General features: G+C 28.1%; 2 protein-coding genes across 8 annotated transcripts in view; one reads left to right on the top strand and one right to left on the bottom strand.

The window, feature by feature from the left end:
- Positions 1-4,501, top strand: part of LOC100198478 (alanine aminotransferase 2-like) — a 75,287-nt gene extending 70,786 nt beyond the window's left edge. For all 6 annotated transcript variants that reach the window (XR_010640065.1, XR_010640066.1, XM_065803460.1 and 3 more), the window contains one exon: positions 4,199-4,501. Coding sequence is in view for 3 of the 6 variants with exons in the window: in XM_065803456.1 (XP_065659528.1) it covers positions 4,199-4,289 (91 nt within the window). In the remaining 3 variants the exon portion in view is untranslated. The remainder of the gene's footprint in view (positions 1-4,198) is intronic.
- Positions 4,502-18,804: 14,303 nt separating this feature from the next.
- Positions 18,805-23,367, bottom strand: part of LOC100204510 (L-tyrosine decarboxylase) — a 47,646-nt gene continuing 43,083 nt past the window's right edge. For both annotated transcript variants that reach the window (XM_065803465.1, XM_065803466.1), the window contains exons 10-15: positions 23,283-23,367; positions 21,803-22,035; positions 21,521-21,687; positions 21,306-21,418; positions 21,032-21,222; positions 18,805-19,114 (exon numbers count right to left, since the gene is read on the bottom strand). The exon at positions 23,283-23,367 is cut by the window's right edge and continues 51 nt beyond it. In XM_065803465.1, the coding sequence (XP_065659537.1) occupies positions 18,866-19,114; positions 21,032-21,222; positions 21,306-21,418; positions 21,521-21,687; positions 21,803-22,035; positions 23,283-23,367 (1,038 nt within the window). In that variant the 3' untranslated portion in view covers positions 18,805-18,865. The remainder of the gene's footprint in view (positions 19,115-21,031; positions 21,223-21,305; positions 21,419-21,520; positions 21,688-21,802; positions 22,036-23,282) is intronic.

Raw genomic sequence — 23,367 nt, forward strand, 5'->3', positions numbered from 1 at the left:
CCAATATTACACATTCTTTTTAAGTTGTCATATGTTCTTGCTGTGCTCCATTATGCACAGAATATTCATATCTTGGTAATTATAAAATATGTGTCCTTAATGATTTTGTTTATTAATTGACCATAAAGTCAAACTATTGAAGTCTAGTGAAATAAATTTTAACATAGATTTAATTATAAATATAAATGTGAAAAGCATGTCACATGTTATGTCATGTGTCCTTGGTGTGTTATTTTAAATTTCGTTTATTTTATACATTCATATTCGTAATATTCGTAAGTAAAAACCATAAATCATGGAAATTATTTAATTAATTTAAATATTTTCATGTAACATGTGTCATATGTTGTGCTTTATCATGTGTCATATGTTGTGCTTTATCATGTGTCATATTTTGTGCTTTATCATGTGTCATATGTTGTACTTTTTATTCTTAGTGTGCTATTCTACATGTTTATGCAACCAAGATGTCATAAATGTGAAATTTGTCCTCCAGAAAATATTTAGTTTAAAAGTATTTCCAAAATAATTCTGTTAAAATAAGTACATTAAATGTAAGTTATTATGCTATGTGTTCATGGCGTTCATGGCACATGTATGATATTTATTCAATCAAACAAAAATGTATCATACATGCTAGTGACTATTTATAGTTAATAGAAAGTTAAAGATTAAATATGAAATATGTATCACGTGTTTATTATTTGTTATTTTATTATTCCTTGGTGTTATTGGTGTGTCTGTCAGGTATGACAACCAATCTTACAATAATAGTTATTCTTGGTCAGGATATAATTAATATTTGCCAAAAATTTTAGCTTTTTAGCTTTAAAATAGGAGAAGATATGACTTTTGCCTTTAAAGTATTATTTCTGGACCGCTGTGCTATACTATATTGTTGATATTTCCTATACTGTTGACATTCCTTTTTAAGAAAAGGTCCAAAAGCACATTGTAAATGTAGGTGGATCTGCCAAGCTGGAGCCACACCCTCCCCTTCCCATTATCGTAAGGTTCCATCTTATTTTTTCTACAAATACTATCATGGTTGCTGCTCAAACAATCGTCTCATCTCTAGTTTGATCGTTTTTACTAGGATTATCATTCAGCAAAGTTGCATCTGTTCACTGTACCTGGCCTTTCATGCTATAAATTTTTTTATTCATCTAGTTTTTTTCTTTGCACATCAACAAAGCCTCAAAAATCTCACGACTTTTGAAGTCTTTATTTAACCGTTTCCTTGATCTTTAACCCTAACCTTTGTTTTCTAGTAGCTCATAACTTAATAGTGGTTGCTTGTTTGCTTGCTACAAGGGTGTCCATAAAAAATTATGTGATCCTTAGTATGCAAATTAACAAGTTTTGCATACTTAGGACCACGACAACATGTACCTTTTGTTTTAATTCTATAATATTTTCAAAGTGAATCTAAGTATCAATGAAAGTGCAAATCTTATTCAATCAATTATTAAATCTTATTCATGAGTGTATTATTTACAAGGAAAAGGCATGTATACAGACTAAATCATTACTCAAGTCTGTTAAGAAACTAGTTTCATTATACTAAGTTTGGAGAGATTTGCAAAAAAACGCAAAAAAAAGATGTTTGAACAACATTGACAGAGTTTCTTTCCAACTTAGACAATTTGTTTGACATTACTCATGCTGATGCGCTTTAGCTAATTAAAATAAATGAAAATAGGATCTTGGAGCATCAAAGAGAACCAGGTTGGCCCTGGTCACTTAGGCAGAGTGGACAAAAACTTACAGAAAAAGAAGAAAGGGCGGATCTTAGAAACATTGAGGAAGAAAAGCGACTTGCTAAATATTTTGTATCGTTATTCTCCATTGACATCATCTTATAAACTACCACAAGTAAACTCATATTCTGATCCTAAATAATAGATTTACAAGAAAATAGACCCACCCTGAAGTGGTGCTTCCTCTCAGCCTAATGAATTTTTTATGCGAAAAAGTTTCATAACTCCGAAGTTGGTTGCTGCATTAGATAGATGTCAGTTGAGTGTGAGAGATTCTGTATTTATAATTGAAGCTACTATAGACATACTAGGGCATAACACAAATGACTTTTCTTTAAGCATGTCCTAAATCCATAGAATTCGTACAGAAATGCAAAGTGAGCAGGCTGAAACAAGGCAGCTCTGTTAGATGTCTGCCTGTTTATTGTGACATCCTTTGTCAAATTCTGGCTCCAAATCATTTTAGCAGTAAAACCACCTTATCAGAACCTATGCTTTTTGAAGTCCATGAAAGCCTAAAAACAATTGACAAAAGCATTTCCAAAGCAGCCTTACAAAATTTTTGCCACCATTTATGGTATTTGACAGATGAAGTGTCTGTTTTGTTTTTATTTGATGATGATGTCGATCAAAAAACTAAAACTAAAAATGATTGCTAACATAGCTAAAGAAAATCCATCAGCTCACGATAAACGTTACATTGCATCCAAAGAAGAACTTTGTGGCCCACTTTTTGGTATGTCTTATATGTAAATTATGCTTTGATTTTCTTCTATAGCTTCTATATATACGATTGATAACCGTTCCTTCTGTTTTATTTTCAAAGAAAAACATCGATGACTTCGTCTCTTTCAAAAGCAAGTTCCTATTTAATCAACTCAAAATTGATGACAGTTTTCTGAAGAAGAGCCTTTATTTGACCAAGAAGACCTTCTTTATGGTTAAATGATGCTTCGTTTCAACAAGCTAAAAGGAAGTTGTTTACACTGAGAGAAGGATATGATATAATGAGTTCAAGAACACAGAATCGTATATCCTGATTGTAAAAAGCAAACTTTGAAAACGAAATTTAGTTATTAATGTGTCTTTTAATATATATACATAATAAATATTATAAATGTGTTTTATTTACTGAATATAAATAATGAACTCTACAATGTTATTATTAATGCTCCATACTAATTTTTCAATATAACAATTTTTCAACATAAACTTGACATCAAGGCACAGGGTTATCGTTATCCGATCCTAATAATACTTAATATTTAAGTTTTTGGAGTCAAATGAGGGTATGCATTTTGAATTAGGGTCGGCATTTGGCAATGCCGACCTAACTGCCAACCTGAAAGTGCTTAAGGTCGGCAAAAAAATTGCCGACCTCGTTTCTATGTTTTATGGTTATTTTTAAAACCTTTGTATCAGATTTTTAAGGTAAGACCTTTGTATCAGTTTTATATATATATATATGTATATATATATATATATATGTATATATATAAATAGATAGATATTTATATAAAAGTAGATATATATTTATATAAAAGTAGATATATATTTATATAAAAGTAGATATATATTTATATAAAAGTAGATATATATTTATATAAAAGTAGATATATACATATATGCAAGTATTAGATAAATAGTAAATGTTTGTATAAATTTATAATATAAACTATTATAAATTTTTACCTAGCCCCGGCTAGGTAAAATCAACCCCTGCTAAATCTTACAATTTTGCGCCGGTGAATGGATTATAATCACATGCCTCATCCTTGTGAGAACAGATTATACGTCATCACCTAATACTTCATAAAATCTTGTTTTTTACCCTAACTAATGTATGTGTTATTCTTCTTTACCATTGTATGTGTTATTTTTCACGTGTTATTGTTTTTGTTAAAAATAACCATTTTAAATTATGTAAAAATGCACAGACGTGATTTCTGCTATAACCAATTCTCAGTTAGAAGTAAAGTTTGACTTTTCGATCTTTCAGATAAGATGCTTTTAGGCATTGCGCAAACTCCAAACTTAGGTATATAAATGTCAGTTATAAACATATATTTAAAAAAAATAAAATTTATTACCTTTTTCTGTTTGTTTTTTTTCCCGTCAATTGACTGAAACTCGATTTAAAACATCATTTGAATCATAACTACTTAATTACTCATAATTACAATTTTTTAGTAGTTATGACGCGTTTAGGTACAATCATTATTTATTATTACAATAATAAATTTAAAAGATACTTAAATTAGAAAAAAGCATACGAATTTACAACTATTTGCTTAAATGTTATTTTATTATTTTCTTGTAAAGTATCGTTTTTATTATACTTTTTATTATTTTCATTTTATTATTATTTATTGCATTCATGTTATTACATTTTTTGCACTTTTTTTAAGTTTTCGTTTAAAATATTATATTTTCTCTAGAATAACTATTCTTCTATCTGAAGACGATTTAAGAGTTATGCTGAAAAGTTTTAGAGAATTTCATCTTCGGTTTTTGGAGCATTACAATTAGCGTTAGTTATAAACTTTTCTGCAATTATTTGGACTCGTTTTATGTCATTAATTATTTCGCACATCGACTAAATGTAAAATTTAAAAAGATTTTCATTTAACTTTTAATTTAGTATATAGTTTTATAAATGTTGTAAATATTATTAATAGAAGTTATATATTTTTTTGAAGTTTAACAATTTAAAATATTTGAAATATATAAGTCAAGAAAACGAACGAAATTTTATAAGTAATTACAAATCAATATTTAATTTCATAATTTTAATTTAGTTTTAATTTAAGTTTAATTGTAAAATAGATTTTCATACATTTTAATTCAAAATCAAAAGTAATTTTGTCAAAAAATCAAAACTAATTTTGTAGTAAATCATCAGATTTATTTGTTCAGTGATGGAAACAAATAAAACCCTAACTAATAGAATTAATAAAAATACTATTCCAAAGAGAATCACTATTTGAATATGGTAACTAAGAGGTTCGTGGTTTGATACCCTCTCTGGTCATATAAACGACATTGGTAAGGAAAGAGACATTGAGTCAATTAGTTTTTCTTGAAATATTTTAAAATCATAGAAATAAAAAAAAACTAACGCTTTACCTTTGAAACAAAATACCTTTATGCAAGGAGAAAGATTTTTTCAAAATACCTTTTGAATAAATCTTTTCTCTTTGACACAAAGAATACGCGTTAGATTATTAGTTAATCAGTTAGAAATTTCTAATCTCGCGTGATTTGTCAATCTGTTAGGATTTGAAAACAGAAGTTGTAAGAATTGGACATTTTTGTACTCTTCTAAATATTCCATGTTCATACGTAAATTTTTACGTTTTAAAAAATAACATTTTTTTTAAAACTAATTTTAAACCAAAAATCATATTGGTAATTAACTTTTTTTAATTGGTATTTAATATGCTCTAAGAAGTTCTTATAATCTTATTATAGAACACCGCGAAATGACATTTAGTGGTTGATTTTTTGCAGCAGAGTTTTTAATGTCGCTTTTACGGCCCACTATGCGTCGCTTAGCGGAAATAGGATTTTGTGCATATTTTTTAGTGATTTTTCATATTTATACTATTTAAGTTTTTTTTTTGCATTCAGTTTTTAATTTTCTATAAAAAAAAATCAGTCTTAGTTTTTTTAAACTTTTGATATTTTATGGGTTTTTTCAAGGTTTTAAAAAACTCGCATTTTTGTTAAAATCGTTTCAAGGTATATGATAAGTGTAAAAATTTTATATTATTTTTATGCGAAATTAAAATAATCATATATTTAATCGAATGTAAAAATAGAAATAGAAAAAAAAGGTTTTTGCAACATTTTCTTGCTGATTTTTTGATTTCTTAATCATTGATATATTAACGATATTGATATTGATATATTAACGATATGCATAAAGCTTCCCAAGAAATATCTACAATTATGTATGCTGACGATACAAATTTATTTTTTAATCATCCTGATGCAAAGACTTTGTTTGAAACTATGAATATTGAACTCAAAAATTTCAACCTATGGTTTATAGCAAATAAATTATCCCTATATTGTAAAAAAAATAGCTTTGCTCTATTTCATAAAAAAAACAATCAATTAATCTTCCGTTAAAGCTGCCTAAATTGTTTATTAATAAAAACCAAATTAAATGTGAAAAATACACAAAATTTTTGGGAGTACTTTTTGATGAAAATTTGTCATGGAGAAACCATATTGGTCTTCTTGAAACAAAGGTGTCCTCTGTAATAGGTGTTTTGTATAAGTCAAGACCTTTTCTCGATAGTAAATCACGTAATATGCTTTACTTTAGTCTTGTACATAGTCAGCTTTTGTACGCAAATATTGTATGGGCCAGCACTTATAAAACCAAATTGCTAAAATTGCAAAGTCTGCAAAACCATGCATACAAAGCAATTAGTTATTTAAATAGGTAAGTAAACCCGGCCCCAGTGATGAAAAGCATGATGGTTCTAGATATTGAGAAACTTATAACATTACAGATATTAACTTTTATGTATAAATATAAAAACAATCTTCTACCAAGCGTTTTTTTAGATAACTTTCTTATATCATTTTCTGAAAAATATAATCTGCGTTCAAATACCAGGAACGACTATCAACTAGGAAAAATTAAATCACAGCAGTCAAGTTTTCTAATTACAAACCGTGGTCCATCAATATGGAATCGTTTCCAAAATGAAAATATTAAAGACCTAAAAAGCATTTCATCGTTTAAACAACAAACTAAAATGCATCTCCTTAATTCCTGACATATATATTATAGTTTACAGTATTTGTTTTCAGATTTTTTTGTATTTTTTCTTTTTATTTATTATTATTATTTTTTTTTCTTCTTATGTGATTTAATTTTATAAAACTTTTTATTTTTCTTTAAAAATTAAAGTGCTTTTTTATTTTTATTTTAATGAGTGACTAAAGGGGCTCTATGAAAAGGTTGTGATGATAAACGCATCATCCTTACCTTCTTTGAGTCCCTGAATGATTATAACAGTATATATCGTCGCCTTAGAGGGCAGAGGTTCTATCTCCATGTTGTGCTCAAATTCAACTATGACTTTAGGGGCATCTATTTTAAGTGCTAGAATCAGATTAGGCAGCGGGTCTATCTCCACATAGTAGGAGAAGAGCAATAAATTTGTGCGAGTTTTGAGCTATCTACATTTGTGCGGAATCCCAAAAGGGCAAAGGTGTTATCTCCTTTGCCATCTGACTATACCGGAGATATCTTCTTTGCCCTATGACGTAATTCTTGAAAATGGCAGACGATAACAAACGAAATATAATGAATAAACAACCTTTTATTAAACCAGAGGTAATTTTAAATAGTTTTTTTCGTAATTCTATGAATTCACCATGGAATTAAACAATGATTCAAAAAAGCGAACTTTCACTGAACCAAAAATTGGACGCAAACAAGGCAAAAGACCAAATCTTTGGAAACGATTTGTTGAAAAAGACAAAAGAAATACAAGACACGAAAAGGTAAAGCAGTACCGCCCAAAACACCTAGAACGGTGAACTGTTTAAAGTGCAAATTCAAGTGTGGAGAACATTTTAAGGAAACCAAACGACTAGAAATAAATAAACACTACTACCAACTAGAGGGCGAAAATAGAAAAAAAGATTTCATATGCCATTTAGTGAAAAGTAGCAATGTTTCACGTCGTCGTGACAATTCAGGAATAAGACCAAAAACAATATCCTGTGCATATCATCTGCCAGTGGAAGCGAATGAAAACAATGTCATTAGAGTGTGCCAAAATTTTTTTGCACGACTTTGGACATAAGCAAGAAAACTGTTCAGTTTGTTGTAAAAAATAAAAATGAGATTGGTCTTTTCATACCACCAAACTCAAAAAAAGGAAAAACCCCAGCCAACAAGACTCCAAAAATGCGAACCAATGCAGTTCGAGAGCACATCCTAAGCTTTCCTCAGGTCGAATCTCACTACTGTCGGGCTTCATCAAAGGCAAAATACCTTAGTCCTGAACTAAGTATTGAGGAACTTTATAGACTATACAAAGATGATTATTGCTCAACGAAAAATATCACAGATCCAGTTTCTATCGGTGTATATCGAAGAATATTTGTTACTGATTTTAATATAAAATTTTTTATTCCCAAAAAAGACCAATGCTTGATTTGCAATGCTTTTCGAAATGCCAGTGGTGATGATAAAGAAACGCTACGACCAAATTATGACAGTCATAAATTTCGTGAAATAGAAGCTATGGACGAAAAAAATTCTGATAAGACTGCATCTGCTGCTGACAACTCCATTCGTTCTATAACTTTTGACCTCAAAGCAGTGTTACCACTTCCATTTGCAGGTGATGCACAGATTTTTTATATGCGGAAACTTGCCGTTTATAATTTTACTATTTATGAAACGTCGACCAAAAAAGGAATTTGTTACCTATGGGACAAAAGTGAAGGTAAACGAGGAGCCAATGAAATAAATACAGCTCTGTTAGATTATATGAAGTCTCTTCCAGTTTCTGTGAAGAGGGTGACTTCTTTTAGTGATACGTGCTCTGGACAAAATAGAAACCATTTTATTGTTGCGACAATGATGTACATTGTTCAAACAACTCACCTGGAATGCATCGATATGAAGTATATGGAGTCGGGTCATTCTTATTTAGAAGTTGACTCTATGCACAGTACTATTGAACGCAGTAAGAGTCATCAAAAAATTTACACTACACGAGAATACGAAGTTCTGATTGCTGAAGCGCGCAAGAATCTGTGTCCATATCTTGTTAAAGCACTGCAACACACCAATTTTTTTGACTCAAAACAACTTTGCGGTAAAATTGTGAAAAATCGTACAAAAAATATTAAAGGTGAAACCGTCAACTGGTTGAATATTAAGTGGGCAAGGTTTGAAAAGTCAAGACCGTTCATTATGCAGTACAAATATAGCATTACGTCGCCTACCTTTCTGGAAATAAATGTACAGTCTGGAAGAGGACGACGATCCAACATCGAAGGATTAGAGCCTCAGCCATTGTATCCTACTCGCCTGCCTATTTCGGATGCGAAAAAAAAAGATCTCATGCGCATGGTGAAATCGCGTGTTATTCCACCAGATTATGCCCAATGGTATAACAACCTACCGTCTGCAGTAGCCATGAGAGACAGTTTACCAGAACCAACTGCTGATGCGTCAGAAATTGATGAATCGGACTATGAAGACAACTAGAACTAAGACTTAGTTTTCTGTCAGTCATTTTTTTCAGTATTACTATTATTATTCTGTTATATAATTTTGCTATTAAAACAATTTTTGTTCTTAACTCGGACTATGAAGATAACTAGAACTAAGACTCTTTTTTGTCAGTCATTTTTTTCAGTATTACTATAATAATTATTCTGTTATATAATTTTGCTATTATAACAATTTTCTGATTTTTCTGCCAATTAAGATTAAGATTTCACTTAGAACTTAATAATATTGATTACAAAAACATTGTTTACAAATTTTTAAATTCTGTTCAATTCACAGTTAATTTGAGTAAAGGTTCTATCTCCATGGTAATTGTAAAATTTGTCCCAAAATGTTACTAATTTTAAAAAGTTTGAACCATGATTGTCATTATCTGATAGTTTACACAATCATAAAAAGCATTTTTTATTAATTAAAAAAGAATTTTAATTGGATTCATTATGTTTATAAATTTCAAAAATTCCATTCAACTCGCAATTAATTTAGGCAAAGGTTCTATCTCCATGATGACTTTTATAATTTGTGCCACACTCTCTTCAATGTTAATAATTTCAAAAAAGTTGAATTATTCCTATCATGTTTGATAGTTCTAATTGATCAAAAAACATTAACACTAACAAAAAATGAAATTGCTGATTTATGCTTAATGCTCAAACTTTGTTTTTGTTCTCCAGCAAAACTACCCAAAATGGAGATAGAACCTCTGCCCTCTAAGGCGACGATATATATTATAAATTAAAAAGATTAAAAACGTTTTTTATAAAGGTTTTTTATGTTTACGATGTTATTTATTTTATATGAAAAATTTTAATATTGTTTAATCAGCAAAATAAAAGTTAAATAATAAAATAATAATAAAATGATTGATTCGAGCATGTGGTCACAGAGGTTGCCTCGTTTTTTTTGAATAAAATAAAGCTACTGCAAATTGACTTTACTGCCATACAAAAATATTCAGGCGTTCGCTGTGATCTTATGCTTTAAAATCATTTTTACTAATGTGAGTTTTATTTAAAAACCGACTAAATTCTGTGAAGTAAATGAAAATTCCGTTGTTCAATAACATACAGTTTTACCTTGCGATGGATTTTATAAATTATCAAAATGGCTACATTCACTCTTCGTCAACTTTTAACACATGCATTGCCCCCAAGGCAACTATTCTTAAGAAGGAATATTAAAGCCTGTGCCAAATTTTTTCAGTTTAAGTTTATTGCACTAAATAATGCTGGCTGTATGGTTAGTTTCACAATTTTTCAAAGACTGGCTTTTGAGTTTATAAAAAACTTTAACAAATGTGGAAAAAAAAGCATATATATATATATATATATATATATATATATATATATATATATATATATATATATATATATATATATATATATATATATATATATATATATATATATATATATATATATATGCGAAAGGCTGATTCAGCAGGGTAACTAGCTCATCAACCAGGGTGAACAAAAAAGGAAGGATGAGGGTCATTTAATACTTGAAGCTCTTGGACTGAAATTAAACAGGTACGTATAATGTGTGTATGTATTTGTATATGTGTGTGTGTGTGTGTGTGTGTGTGTGTGTGTGTATGTGTGTGTGTGTGTGTGTGTGTGTGTGTGTGTGCATGTGTGTGTATGTATATATATAAATATATATATTGTGTGTGTATATATATATATACATATATATATATATATATATATATATATATATATATATATATATATATATATATATATATATATATATATATATATATATATATGTATATATATATATATATATATATATATATATATATATATATATATATATATATATATATATATATATATATATATATATATATATATATATGTACACACATATTATACATGTTTTAGAAGAAATACTGTAACAATGGGAACACCTGAAGCAGGTATATATACTGCACCTTGTGCACCAAAACCTAGAAAATCTTTTTCAGAACTCACGAGTAGGATAAAACGTAAAAGAACGGATAATCTTCAGGGAAAAGATCTGGAAGAACTTCAACATGCTGTAAAAAGATTTGTATCTAATCCCGTTACTGCACTTAGGTCTACTTTATATGGTCCAAACTTATCAAATTTAGACCATATAATAAATTCCCGTTACTGCAGATTCAAATTTAAATTTGGACCATATAATAAATTCCCGTTACTGCTTTCAGGTCTACTTTATATGGTCAAAATTTATGCATACTTTTTGCAATTTAAGACTAACAGTCAGAACATGGGCTGAATTTAAGAAAATTGTTACACAAAATCATCATCTTATTCCTCCAGGTTTAACCAAGTTAAAAGAATACAAAAAGTTGACATATCCAGAGCATGTGGAATATTCAGAAACTGAAGCAAAATGTTGTCTCTTCAATATGATCAAACATTCAGTTTCTAGAGTATTTGAATATTTTTTAGAGGATGAAGATAATCCTATTAAAGTTTTAGCACAGGAGGAACGTGATAACATATACGTTATTTGCAAAGTGGTGATGGTCAGAGTGAGCAATCTGAGTTTCAGAATGCCGCAACTATGAAGAAAAGTGTGGATGATTCCACTGTGTATAGCATAATGTTTGTACTGTTGGAGATTCGAAGTGGAAAAAAGGTAACATGGAAAAATTGTAATCCTAATAGTTCAGATGCAACCCGTCATCTTATGTTTTGTTTTGCCAAAGAGACTGCTAGTTTTATTTAAGAGAAGTTTGAACATTTACAAAATGAAATTTTATCTTTAGAGAATATTAAGTTTACACTTCATAAAAATACTTTTGTTATAAATTCAAGTTTGTCAACTATTTATACCACAATGAATGATGGTAAAACACTTAATGCTGTGGTATCAAAAATGCTTTAAAAAAATTTAGCATCTCAGTGCTGTCATATATGTCAATCAAGTTCTAAGGAGTTTAATTTGGAAACTATTTGGAATAAAGATAAACTTGTAGACAAGAATATATTAAAACTTGGAGTTAGCAGTCTTCATTTGTGGATATGCAGCATGGAGTAGGTCTTCAATACTGCTTGCAAACTTCCTGCAGTGAAACAAGGAAGAAAAATTCCTGCAAAAAACAGTCAAGAATTTATTGAAAGCAAAAAAAAATTCCAGCACTTATTCAAAACACAATTAAAAATAAGGGTATCTTTTGTTAGGAAGGGAAGTGGTACATCCAATACTGGCAATGTTGCACAAAAATTCTTTAACAATCCATCAGTGACTGGAAGAATTTTAAATTTGAATATCAATAGGATCAAACTATTTAGGGACCTGCTCATTGATATGAACAGTACAACCACAAGACCAGATGTAAAAATTTTTAAGCAGAAACCTGAACGTCTGTTTGATGTCATTTCTAACGATCAGTTTTTAAAAGCCATTCCAATGTCACAGTCTGTGCATAGAATGATAGTTCGTGGTGTTTATTTTGTTAAATATTTTAAGTATCCATTACCTTCTTTGTCTGAGAGTGCCATTGAAGCCAGGAACAAAGCCAAAAAAACTGCACGAGTAACGTTAAAATATTTTTGCCGAAAATACTAGGGATACAACTAATTATTTATTTATGACATCTGACATGTATCTATACTGCAAGAAGAGCAAAATGCAAGTGGTATAAAAGCTATACTGCAAGAAGATTCAGCTGATAGCTGTTCTTAAGGTAAATATTGGAGAAAGCTATCTGTATCTTTAAATTTAGATATTTAATGTTATCGTTTAATTCTATTAATAATAAATTTTAGGTGCTGGTGGTAGGTAATCTGATTTTTCTGAGGTCTTTTCACATAATCAACACAGTATGTTTTTTTTATGCTTGCAAAAAAAAAAAAAAAAAAAAAAACTCAATTATATCTATTTATTACACTGAATACAGTTTTTTTATTGAATGTATAATTATTAGAATTAGAATCTGATAATAGACAATTTCTATAATAAATGTTTATATCTTAAACTATACTATATAATTTTAATGTTTGTTGTTAAGTAATTTTAGGAAGTCAAAGAGTAATGGTTCATATTAAGAAAAGAAATCAAGGAAGTATCATTAAATCACAGGGCCGGATTTAGGGGAGGGCTGAGTGGGCTGCAGCCCAGGGGCTCCCACAAATTCAGGGCCCCCACAATTTTATGATATTTAAATTAGAATACAGAAAAAGTATTTTATTTATATTTACACATATTTAATTAAATAATATTGAACTTTTTTTGGACATTTAAAATTTTTTATTTTACTAACTAATAATAGATGTATTTACGTTTATTGACAATGAATGGTCTCTAAAAATCAAGATAAGATACTTTATGCCGTCCGCGATCGGTGTGCACCGTCGATTGTAATAATATTAGTAAATGTGATTCTAAATATACACATGTGGGTTTTCGGAAATATAAAATACACATTGCAGACTATCTGTCTGTAGATAAATTATCGTTATTTGTTCGTTGCACTTATTGCATGTCAGACGTCAGTTAACAACAGTTGCATACACATTAGACAATAGTTACAGACTTTATTTGTTTCTTAAATTATAAGTTAACCAGTGAATAGTGTTAAAATTTAAAAATGGAAGAAGATCGTCATCAATTAAAGCAAGTTTATATGAGTGGTGCAGATAAACGAAAATTGGCAAAAGAAAAAGATAAAAAAAATACGGAAATAATTTCAAAAACTAATGACAGAGTTTTTCATAACACAGCCCAACACAACTTCTTCTTCTTCTGAGGTTCAAAGTTTTACAATTACTATACAAAGAATAAATATTACTTTTAATAATATATATTTTTTATTTTTTATATTTAATAGCATATAATAATAAAATATATGCAGGTTACGTAGTTTAAATAATAAATATTACAATTAATATTTTTTTCATGTATACATACTATATTATACTTATCTCTTCAAATTTACCTTTCCTAATTATAATTGTTTAAAATCGAAAAAAAATTATACGTATATTGGTCATTTATGTATATATTAATTAAAAAAAATATATATTAAAAATTGAAAAATCAAACGCATTAATATTAGAAATACAAATTTAAAAAAGTCTTATCAGTTTAATTTCCATTAGGTACATATTTTAAAATATTTTTTTTATTTCAGTCATATCAAATTGCTCTACCGCCTCAACTATAAAAAAAAATAACGTACACAAATTTTTTAGGTATCATTATAGATGAAATCTTTCGTGGAAGTGCCATATCGATAACTTATGCCATAAAATATCCAAAAGTATTGGAATTCTTTATAAATCAAGAAGTATTTTAATGAGACATACTTTAATTAAGTTATATTACTCTTTGATACACTGTCATATTAGTTATGGCAATGTCGCGTGGAGGAGTACGCACAAAAGTAAGTTAAAACCTCTCCATTGTCAACAGAAGCATGTAGCACGTCTTATAAATTTAAAAGATCGTTTTACTCATGCAAAGCCTTTTTTATTTAACATGAACATTCTTAATATTTATGAGGTTAATATTTTCAACGTTCTTTGTTTTATGTTTAAATGTAAAATTAATTTATGTCCAGTTTCTTTTAGTGATTTATATTCATGTAAAGAAAAAAACAAATATATACTCCGAAATAATAATTTTATACGACAACCAAAATGTAAAACAAATATCGGCAAATCCTGCATTCCATTCCGTGGAGCATTTTTATGGAACAAAATAGTCTTAAAAAATTTTGATTTTACTCATGAATGGAGTTATCCAGTATTTAAAAAAAAACTAAAAGAAATAATTTTTAAAATTGATGACATATTTCTTTATTTTTGAATGCTTGGTTTTGATGGCTTCATAAGATAGCTTTATATTTTAGTTTTGAATATATTTGACCACTAACGATATTTATATTTTTGTCAAGTCAAGAGTTTTTATCTTGTAACTTTATTTTATTGTATTTAACGTTCTAGCGGTTCTCGATGACAAGACCTAGTAGTCTTCTGCGAGTCTCCGCGTTCTTTATATTAAAAATATATATATATTTCAGTATTTATATAATATATTTTAACGATTTATTTTAACATGTAACACGAGTTTTATTCAGATTGTAATAAAAAGAAAAAAAAAAAAACTAGTAACTATCGCCGAAAACCCTTCACCTCAAAATATTGTTGAAGAAACAAATGAAAGCTTAAATTTAGATATAGGATTATGGCCTGAAAATATGACAGGATTAATAGATTATTGGGCAAAAGTAGGAAGTTCAAATTTACAAAATTGTAATGAAGAATTATTTATACAAAAATCAAAAAAACAGTTTGATGTGAAGTTTACTCGTAAATGTAATAAATCATTGTTTGAGCAAAAAACTGCTAACGGAGAAATAATTAAGCATGCATGGTTATGTTTTTCACCATTTAATGGTAGCATTTTTTGTTTTGTTTGTAAATTAATTTCCAAAACACGCAGTCAATTTACTCATGATGGTTTCTGTGACTGGAAGCATGCAGATAATCGATTAATAAGTCATGAAACTTCCAAAGATCATCTAAATTCTGTGATAAATTTAGCTGTTCATTCAAAAGAATTAGGCCGTATTAGCAATGAAATTATAAAACAAAGTGAAGATGTAAAGAGTTACTGGCGTAATATAATCAAGAGACTCGTAAGTGTTATAACATTTATATGTGATCGAGGTTTAGCATTACGTGGTAAAAATGAAATTGTCGGTTCGTCTAAAAATGGTAACTATCTTTGAATTCTAGAGCTCAAGATATGTATGATGGTTTAATAAACTTTTTAAATAAATATGACTTAAACATAAAAAATTGCAGAGGCTAATCGTATGATAATGCTTCTGCAATGAGTGGGAAATATAATGGTCTCCAATCAAAAATTCTGAAAAATAATAAGCTAGCTTCCTGGATTCCATGTGCTACACATTCCCTAAATTTGGTAGGAAAAGCAGCAGCTGAGTGCTGTACTGCTGCTGTTGAATTTTTTGACTTTTTAGAGCAGTTATATGTATTTTTTACGGCATCAACAAAACGTTATGAACTACTGGTTAAAGCTCTAAGTTTAGAAAATACCAAAACCCGTATCCATGTACCACAACGAGTTAATACTACACGCTGGTCATGTAGATCTGATGCAACAAAAGCTCTTATACTAGGCTATAAACAATTTTAAAGTACTCTAATTCAAATAGCTGATGACTTTGAACAAACAACAAAAACGCGTTGCAATGCAAATTGTTTATACAACAAATTGTGCACACTTGAAACTGGAATTTACACGGGTTTTTGGAATAATATCCTTGAAAGAGTAGATAAAACTAATAAATTACTGCAAGATGCGACATTAGACCTTAATACTGCAATATCTGCTATTAAGCTATTAAGAATTTTTTTCAAGCTAAACGTGATAACTTTGATCAATATGAAAAACAAGGAGCAGAAATTTCGTAAACAACAGATTATTTGAAACACCGTAAACGGCAAAGAAATATCCGTTTAAATCCAATAGATTTTTATGAAACACCCGAGGAAGATTTAACTTCTTCTCAAAAATTCAGAATTCAAAATTTTTTACCTGTAATTGATACGTTTATTTCTAACTTGATAAACGATTGTCTGCTTATGAATTGGTATACCAACGATTCGGCTTTCTTCGAAAAATAGAACAACTTAGTTACCAAGAAATTGAAAATGAAGCAATTAAACTTGTTAAAATTTACCAGTATGATATTGATGAGCACTGAGGAAACGAACTTATTCAATTTAAAGAATTTTATAAACATTTTAAAGCTGAAAACAGTGAATTTCACAATATTAGTCAAGAACATTTAACGTATAAAATATTAATTAATAAGGAAGTAAAAGATTGTTTTCCTAATGTTGAAATAGTTCTTTGTATTTATCTTGTTATTATGATTACAAACAGCAGTAGTGAAAGATCATTCTCTAATTTAAAGCATATAAAAAATAGATTGCGTACTTCTATGGACAGAGACAGGCTCAATCAACTAGCGATAATGAGCTCTGAGTCTAATATTTTAAGAAAACTTGATTATCAAAACGTTATTGATAAATTTGTACAAATAAAATTAAGAAATGTTCCCGGCATTTAGTTTTAATTACTTGACATTATTATTTTTAATATTTTTTATTTATTATTTTTTCATTTAATTACTTACACTGAATATTATGATAATATTACTTATTATACTAGTTACAGTAACTAGTATATTAAGTAATATTATCATAACATCGAGTATAACTAGTAACTAGTTATACTCGATTTGATTGTTTTATAATTATTTATTATTAAATAGTAGTTAGTTGTTACTAGTGTTACTACTACTAAACATAATAATAAATATTATTCAATAAGTAAAAAAATACATTTCCTTATTTATTTATAAGGGGCCCCTACAGTATATTCTGCCCAGGGGCCACCACATACCTAAATCCGCCCCTGTTAAACCATGCAGCTGTTATTGATAAACAAGTTTTAAAAAACGGTTATTTTCATAGCCACATATTGTTAAAAACCTATTTTAGCATTACAACCTTTATTCTACAATTGAAGGGAATGAAACTTTTTTATTCATTTCACTTTTATTTATAAAAAAATACTTATGTTATTTCTTTTTTTATTTTACATGAAAATATACATTTTAGACAAGGTGTTGGTGCATGTTATTTCCTTTTTTATTTAACATGGAAATATAAGTAGGAGACAAAAAATGCCTATAACTCCTAAAAAAGATAAACTGATATATTAGACTTAGAGTTTTAAATATCAAAAACTATCAGTTTTATGTCTCTTTAATCAAAAATCGAATAAGTACGGATAAACCGTAAAAAAAACCGGAATGAAAATAAATCGCCGAAAAAACCGGTTTTAAAATAGATCGGACTTTTTTATAAATATATATATATATATATATATATATATATATATATATATATATATATATATATATATATATATATATATATAAACAAACAATATCTCATAATTCGTTAAAAAAATTACTTCAAAATGTTAAACAGTTCGCTAGTTATAAGGCTATTTCAGTTTTTTCTTTCAGCGCGACGCATAGTGCGGCCGGAGCGCGCGTCGAGCCGCAGATCTTTTAACACAAGAGTTAACTTAAACACTTAACTGGTGGCAATTGTTATCGTGGTATTTATTATAGCGGTACGATTGATGTTTTTAGAGTGATCCTGACTAAATCCTGTCTCAATAGAAACGCTAAGTCTTTCCTTTTAATTTAGCATATATATGCTAAATTAGATATATGCAACTAAAAAATATATGCAGTAAGGATATATCTCTATTGTCAGTCGATGTATTAACAATTTAAATAATACGTTTACACAAGATACTTATAAGTAAAAATTTAGTTCAAAATATTCGGTATTTAAGAAAATGTAATTTAAATATTGATAACTTATTTTTATCATTAAAACATTTGTTGTCATTAAAGTTTATGTGATTAGAAAGCAAAAAAGTTTGCATTATTTCGAAAAAAATTTTTTTAATAACATCTACGTCAAAACAGATTTGTTAATGATTTTCTGCTTATTATTCTATATATTATTGTTATTATTATTATTATATGCCTTAAGTATTATTATTAGAATATATTTAATATTTATTGTCGATGAATCAAGGTTTTTTGGCAACGCAATCTGTTAGTTTTGCTACCTTTGTTAAAAAAAGTTGTGCTTAATTTTACAAGGTCGCAATTCATGGTTTTATTCCCCCAATATCAGAAACAGTTCAAAATTTAAGACAATTTTTATTTTCAAGTCAATAAACAAAACGTAATTACAAAATATAAGCTCTTTTAAATGGTATTAAGATATTCAAAATCAAAATATTTCTTTGCCGTTGCTTTCTGGAATCTAATAGTTGTCTTGCAATCGATATGCTGTTTGCCTTTAAACTCGACAACGTAATTGTCACCTTGCAATGGATCTGAAATTCTGTCTCCCAAATATAACGGGCTTCCAGATATATCTGGAATGGTGATGATGGCTCCCATATCTAAAATGACTTCTGGAACGCTGTGAGGAATTTGATCGAGTTCCACAACCTTGCAGAAAAAATAAGTTATATAAACTTAAACTCTAATAAATAGACGATAAAATTTTTAAATATATTTATCGCAAAATCCGATACGGCTCATACTAGCACACTCGTAAGATATAAAAAAGTATTAATCAAGTAAACATGTAACTTGAAAATTCAAATCCGAGTTCTTTAACTCGATAAAACTCTTTTATACATACCGAATTTTTTATAAAATTGTAGAAAAAAATGTTCCTAATAGCTGAATATGATAGTAATAACTGCAGAAAATTTGTAGCACAACACCATCGTCATCATCGTAGATGGTGTTGTAGCACAACACCATCGTCAACTTAATGCCAAGTATTAAATTATTGAATGTTAAATATAACTTAAAGACAAATAAGACTAATTATTATAGACCTAATTATAATAAACCTACTTTTTCAACAACAAAAAATATACATTATTTTTCTTTATATTTATAACTTCATAAAGATGGTCAATTTAAAAGAATTTATTTAATAATGAATTTATATTATTCAAATTTTGCTTATATTGTCTGCAAAAAATTCTCAAAGTTTATCTCAATTTTATTAGAGAAAGAAACTTAATTCGCAAATTTCTTTTAGAATCTATTATTTTTGTTCCTAAAAAGTTTTGAATACTTGCTTAGATTGTTGATGTAAATCTAATATGGAGAAAATCGAAGAAGAAAAAAAAGAAGCTTTTCTTCAAATCATGAACCTATATAGTTTTTTGTGCGATATTTTGAGATGAATCCACAAGTATCGCGATATTTTGAGATGAATTTACAAGTATCACGATATTTTGAGATGAATTCACAAGTATCACGATATTTTGAGATGAATTCACGATATCAGTATCTTGTATAAGATTTTAAACGACAAAAGTCGTATGTTTTGGTTGGTTTTTAAAATTTTAAATAATTAAACATTGTGTTGTATGTCACTTTTGAAAAATATTTTTATAAATAAAAATCTAATCATTTGCAAAAAGTGCGGTGTAAAAATTATCTACAAAGGATTATCTACAAACGGACTCCTTCGCCATTTAAAAAACACAAAGAATTGGATTTAAATATAAAGCATCAACACGAAAACACTAGATTACAAAAATCAGAAATTTACACACACAAAAAATCACAATATTTGTTAAACAGCAGGCTATTAACGAAATTGTGTCAAAGCTAGAAACAGAAGACAACTTATTAAATACCAAAAGTAAATGTTTATGCTTATTAAGACAAATTTCTCAAAAAACATTTTATATTAGTGTACTAATATAAACTGTGTGCTCCCGGATATAGAAAACTACACCCCGTGAATTTCGGGATGGAAAATATAAAGGGAAATGAGAAACAATATTACTAACTTATCACCAATAAACAACATTACATCAACAAGTATTAAACTTTGACAATGGAACTCTAAAATTAGTTAATATAATTTAATTATCGTTATCAAGTTCATTTACAACATCATGCAACTCAAAATCGTTGCAATTTTGGTTAAAACTATCAATACCTCAATATTAGTAACATTGATTCACTATATATACTCTTTTTTTTTAATGTATTAAATAGATCTTAGTATTTTGTTCAAAACACTTTTAATTTTTACATTGATGTAAATTGTTATATAACTAATAAAACTTATAACTTTGTGGCTAATTTATATAGTACTATACAGTACTATATATATAACATGGCAAAGACATACCAAAAAGTCATGAGACTTGACAGCTTTTTTTTTTTATATTATGAATGAATGTAAAATGATTTTTGAGAAAGTAATTTTAAGATAATTTTAAAAAAATCAGTTGGTATTAGATAAATAAAACTTAGCGTTTCTAATTTAAAAAAAAGTTTGAAAAATACGTTTTAAAATGGGATTAGGCCCAACTTAAACAAAATTATTACCTGATGAAAATCTTTATATTTAGTGATCACATGTGAAATAAATGCACGCTTCTTGTCTCCGTATAAAAAGTATTTCTGGTATGTTGGATACTCAATGAAACTTGCAGATTTTGGATCCTCTAAGTGTTCATAGCGAAAAACTTCGTCTACTGTGAGATTAACTGTGCACAAAACAGTACCCTCAGCGCCATCTTTAAAATAAAAATCATTTTACTTTTTAAAATTAATTTCATAAAAGAAAAACCAAAATATTCACATTAAAAATGATTTTTACATTTGTAAAGCTCCATTGAAATTCCATTTTCTGATGTCTTACGCAAAAAATCCATTATAGTCGTTTCATATTTTGTCTTGCATACATATGTTGAATCAGTATTGCAACTTTCTCTTTATGTAGAAAATATTTTGTCAATTTAATTTAGATTGATAATAAAAGTATTAAAAAAACATTTGTAAAAATAGAAAGTCAGTTTAAAGTAAAAATCTTACATAAATTTGATTTTTTCAGTTTCATTGACAGCTTTCATTGTTACAACAACATTATACTGGTGAGATTTATCAGCAAATGTCGGAATATAATCAAGGAATACCTTATTTTCATCATCAATCATTTTGCCACTTACAATGAAACGATGATGAGTAGGAACATCTTTTAACTAAAAGAAAATTAAAAATATAAAAAATAGAAACTATAACTATATAATGCAGCATATATACTTTTCAAATTAAGTATTAAAACTATATTTATTTTAAAATGTTAAAAAAACATACCCCTCCAATACTATTCATGATACAGTTTCTAAACAACTTTGAAATTTCTGTAACATAAGCCTCGCTTGCTTGGAACGGATTCATTGCAGTGTTTCGTAGAAAATTAATTTTTAAGGGGTCACTTAAACCAAGACGGCTTTTAAATTGACGAAAGGCCTCTCCATATTTTTCTTCTTCCAGCTCTGATTTTGTAAGAAACAATGGTACACGCTTTGAGGATTTACCAACCGTTCCTAAAATAACAAATGCACAACTATGAAAGTTATGAATTTTGTTGTGTGTGTGACCACAACAAAATAACAAATGCCAAAACTTTTTTGCACAATGCAAAACTAGCAACTGTTAATTGAAAAGTATACAGTAAAAACAAAATAAAACAAATTTAAAGTAATCCCCAAAAAGTCATTGGTAATTGCAGTGCATTCCTGAAAAGGGGGATCACCATTCATCCACTACTTAATTTTAATTGGTTATAATGGCACCAACATTTTTTTACCTCTTACACCGGTGAATTTTAACGCTTTGTGAGCTTTGTATTACATATTTGTTACATTAGCGGTATTTATAAATCTTGCTGTTACACTGGTGGTTTTCAATTTATTATTGTCTAGTGTCTAGACCATGAATTGTACCACATTTATAAGCCTAATTTTTAGAAAAACACATACCTACACTATAGCATGGTAAATTAGCGCACTGCGTCATAAATTAAAGACTCAGAGTTCAAACCTTGAAGAGCGCGCATTTTTTAATTTTTATTTTTATTTTGACTTTACTTTCATTTATTATCATTTTTTACTTATTTTCTTTTTTTGCTTTAATATTGTATGACGTTTTTCATGGAAGCCCTTATTACACTAGTGGATTTATATAGACTTGTCAACTCATAGGCCATTGTTTTATAATTTGCTTAGGATGACTAGAGTGTGAGTTATGGTTCCCCCTGTCCCTGAGTAATAAAATTTTATTCCTCCTACTAAATAGCCTTTACATTCATTTCTGATTCTTACCCAATGACATCTTCTACAACCTGATTCTATAATCACATCTCCCAGGTCTACATAACTGGATGGCTTTGTTGGTCACTTTTTGCAATCATTGTGTTGCATAAATAATTATAAAGTAATATAACATACTTAGTTTAAATAAAATAAAAAACAATTAAAAAAAAAAACATAATAAAAAGACATAATAACTCATAATAAAAAACAATAAAAAACACTCAATTTAAAAGATAAAAAATACAGTTGAAAACAAAACATAAAGTTAAAAACAAATAAAACATAGCGGAGAAAACAAATAAAACATACTGTTGAAAACAAATAAAAAATACTGTTGAAAGCAAGTAAAAAATACTGTTAAAAACAAAATTTAGTAACTTTAAAATATTGAAACTTTTAAAACCCAAGTCATTTGCTTTATTATAAAATGATTTTGTAAATTAAAATATATTGTAAAATAAAAATGAAAAATTTCATACCATTTAACTCGCTAAAAATAATATCTTGAAGTTGGTTGCACAAAAGATTTTCCGTATTACCCTTTATATTTACAGTAAAGGTATT

This window comes from Hydra vulgaris, chromosome 08 (assembly GCF_038396675.1).
Source record: "Hydra vulgaris chromosome 08, alternate assembly HydraT2T_AEP".
Classification (NCBI taxonomy): domain Eukaryota; kingdom Metazoa; phylum Cnidaria; class Hydrozoa; order Anthoathecata; family Hydridae; genus Hydra; species Hydra vulgaris.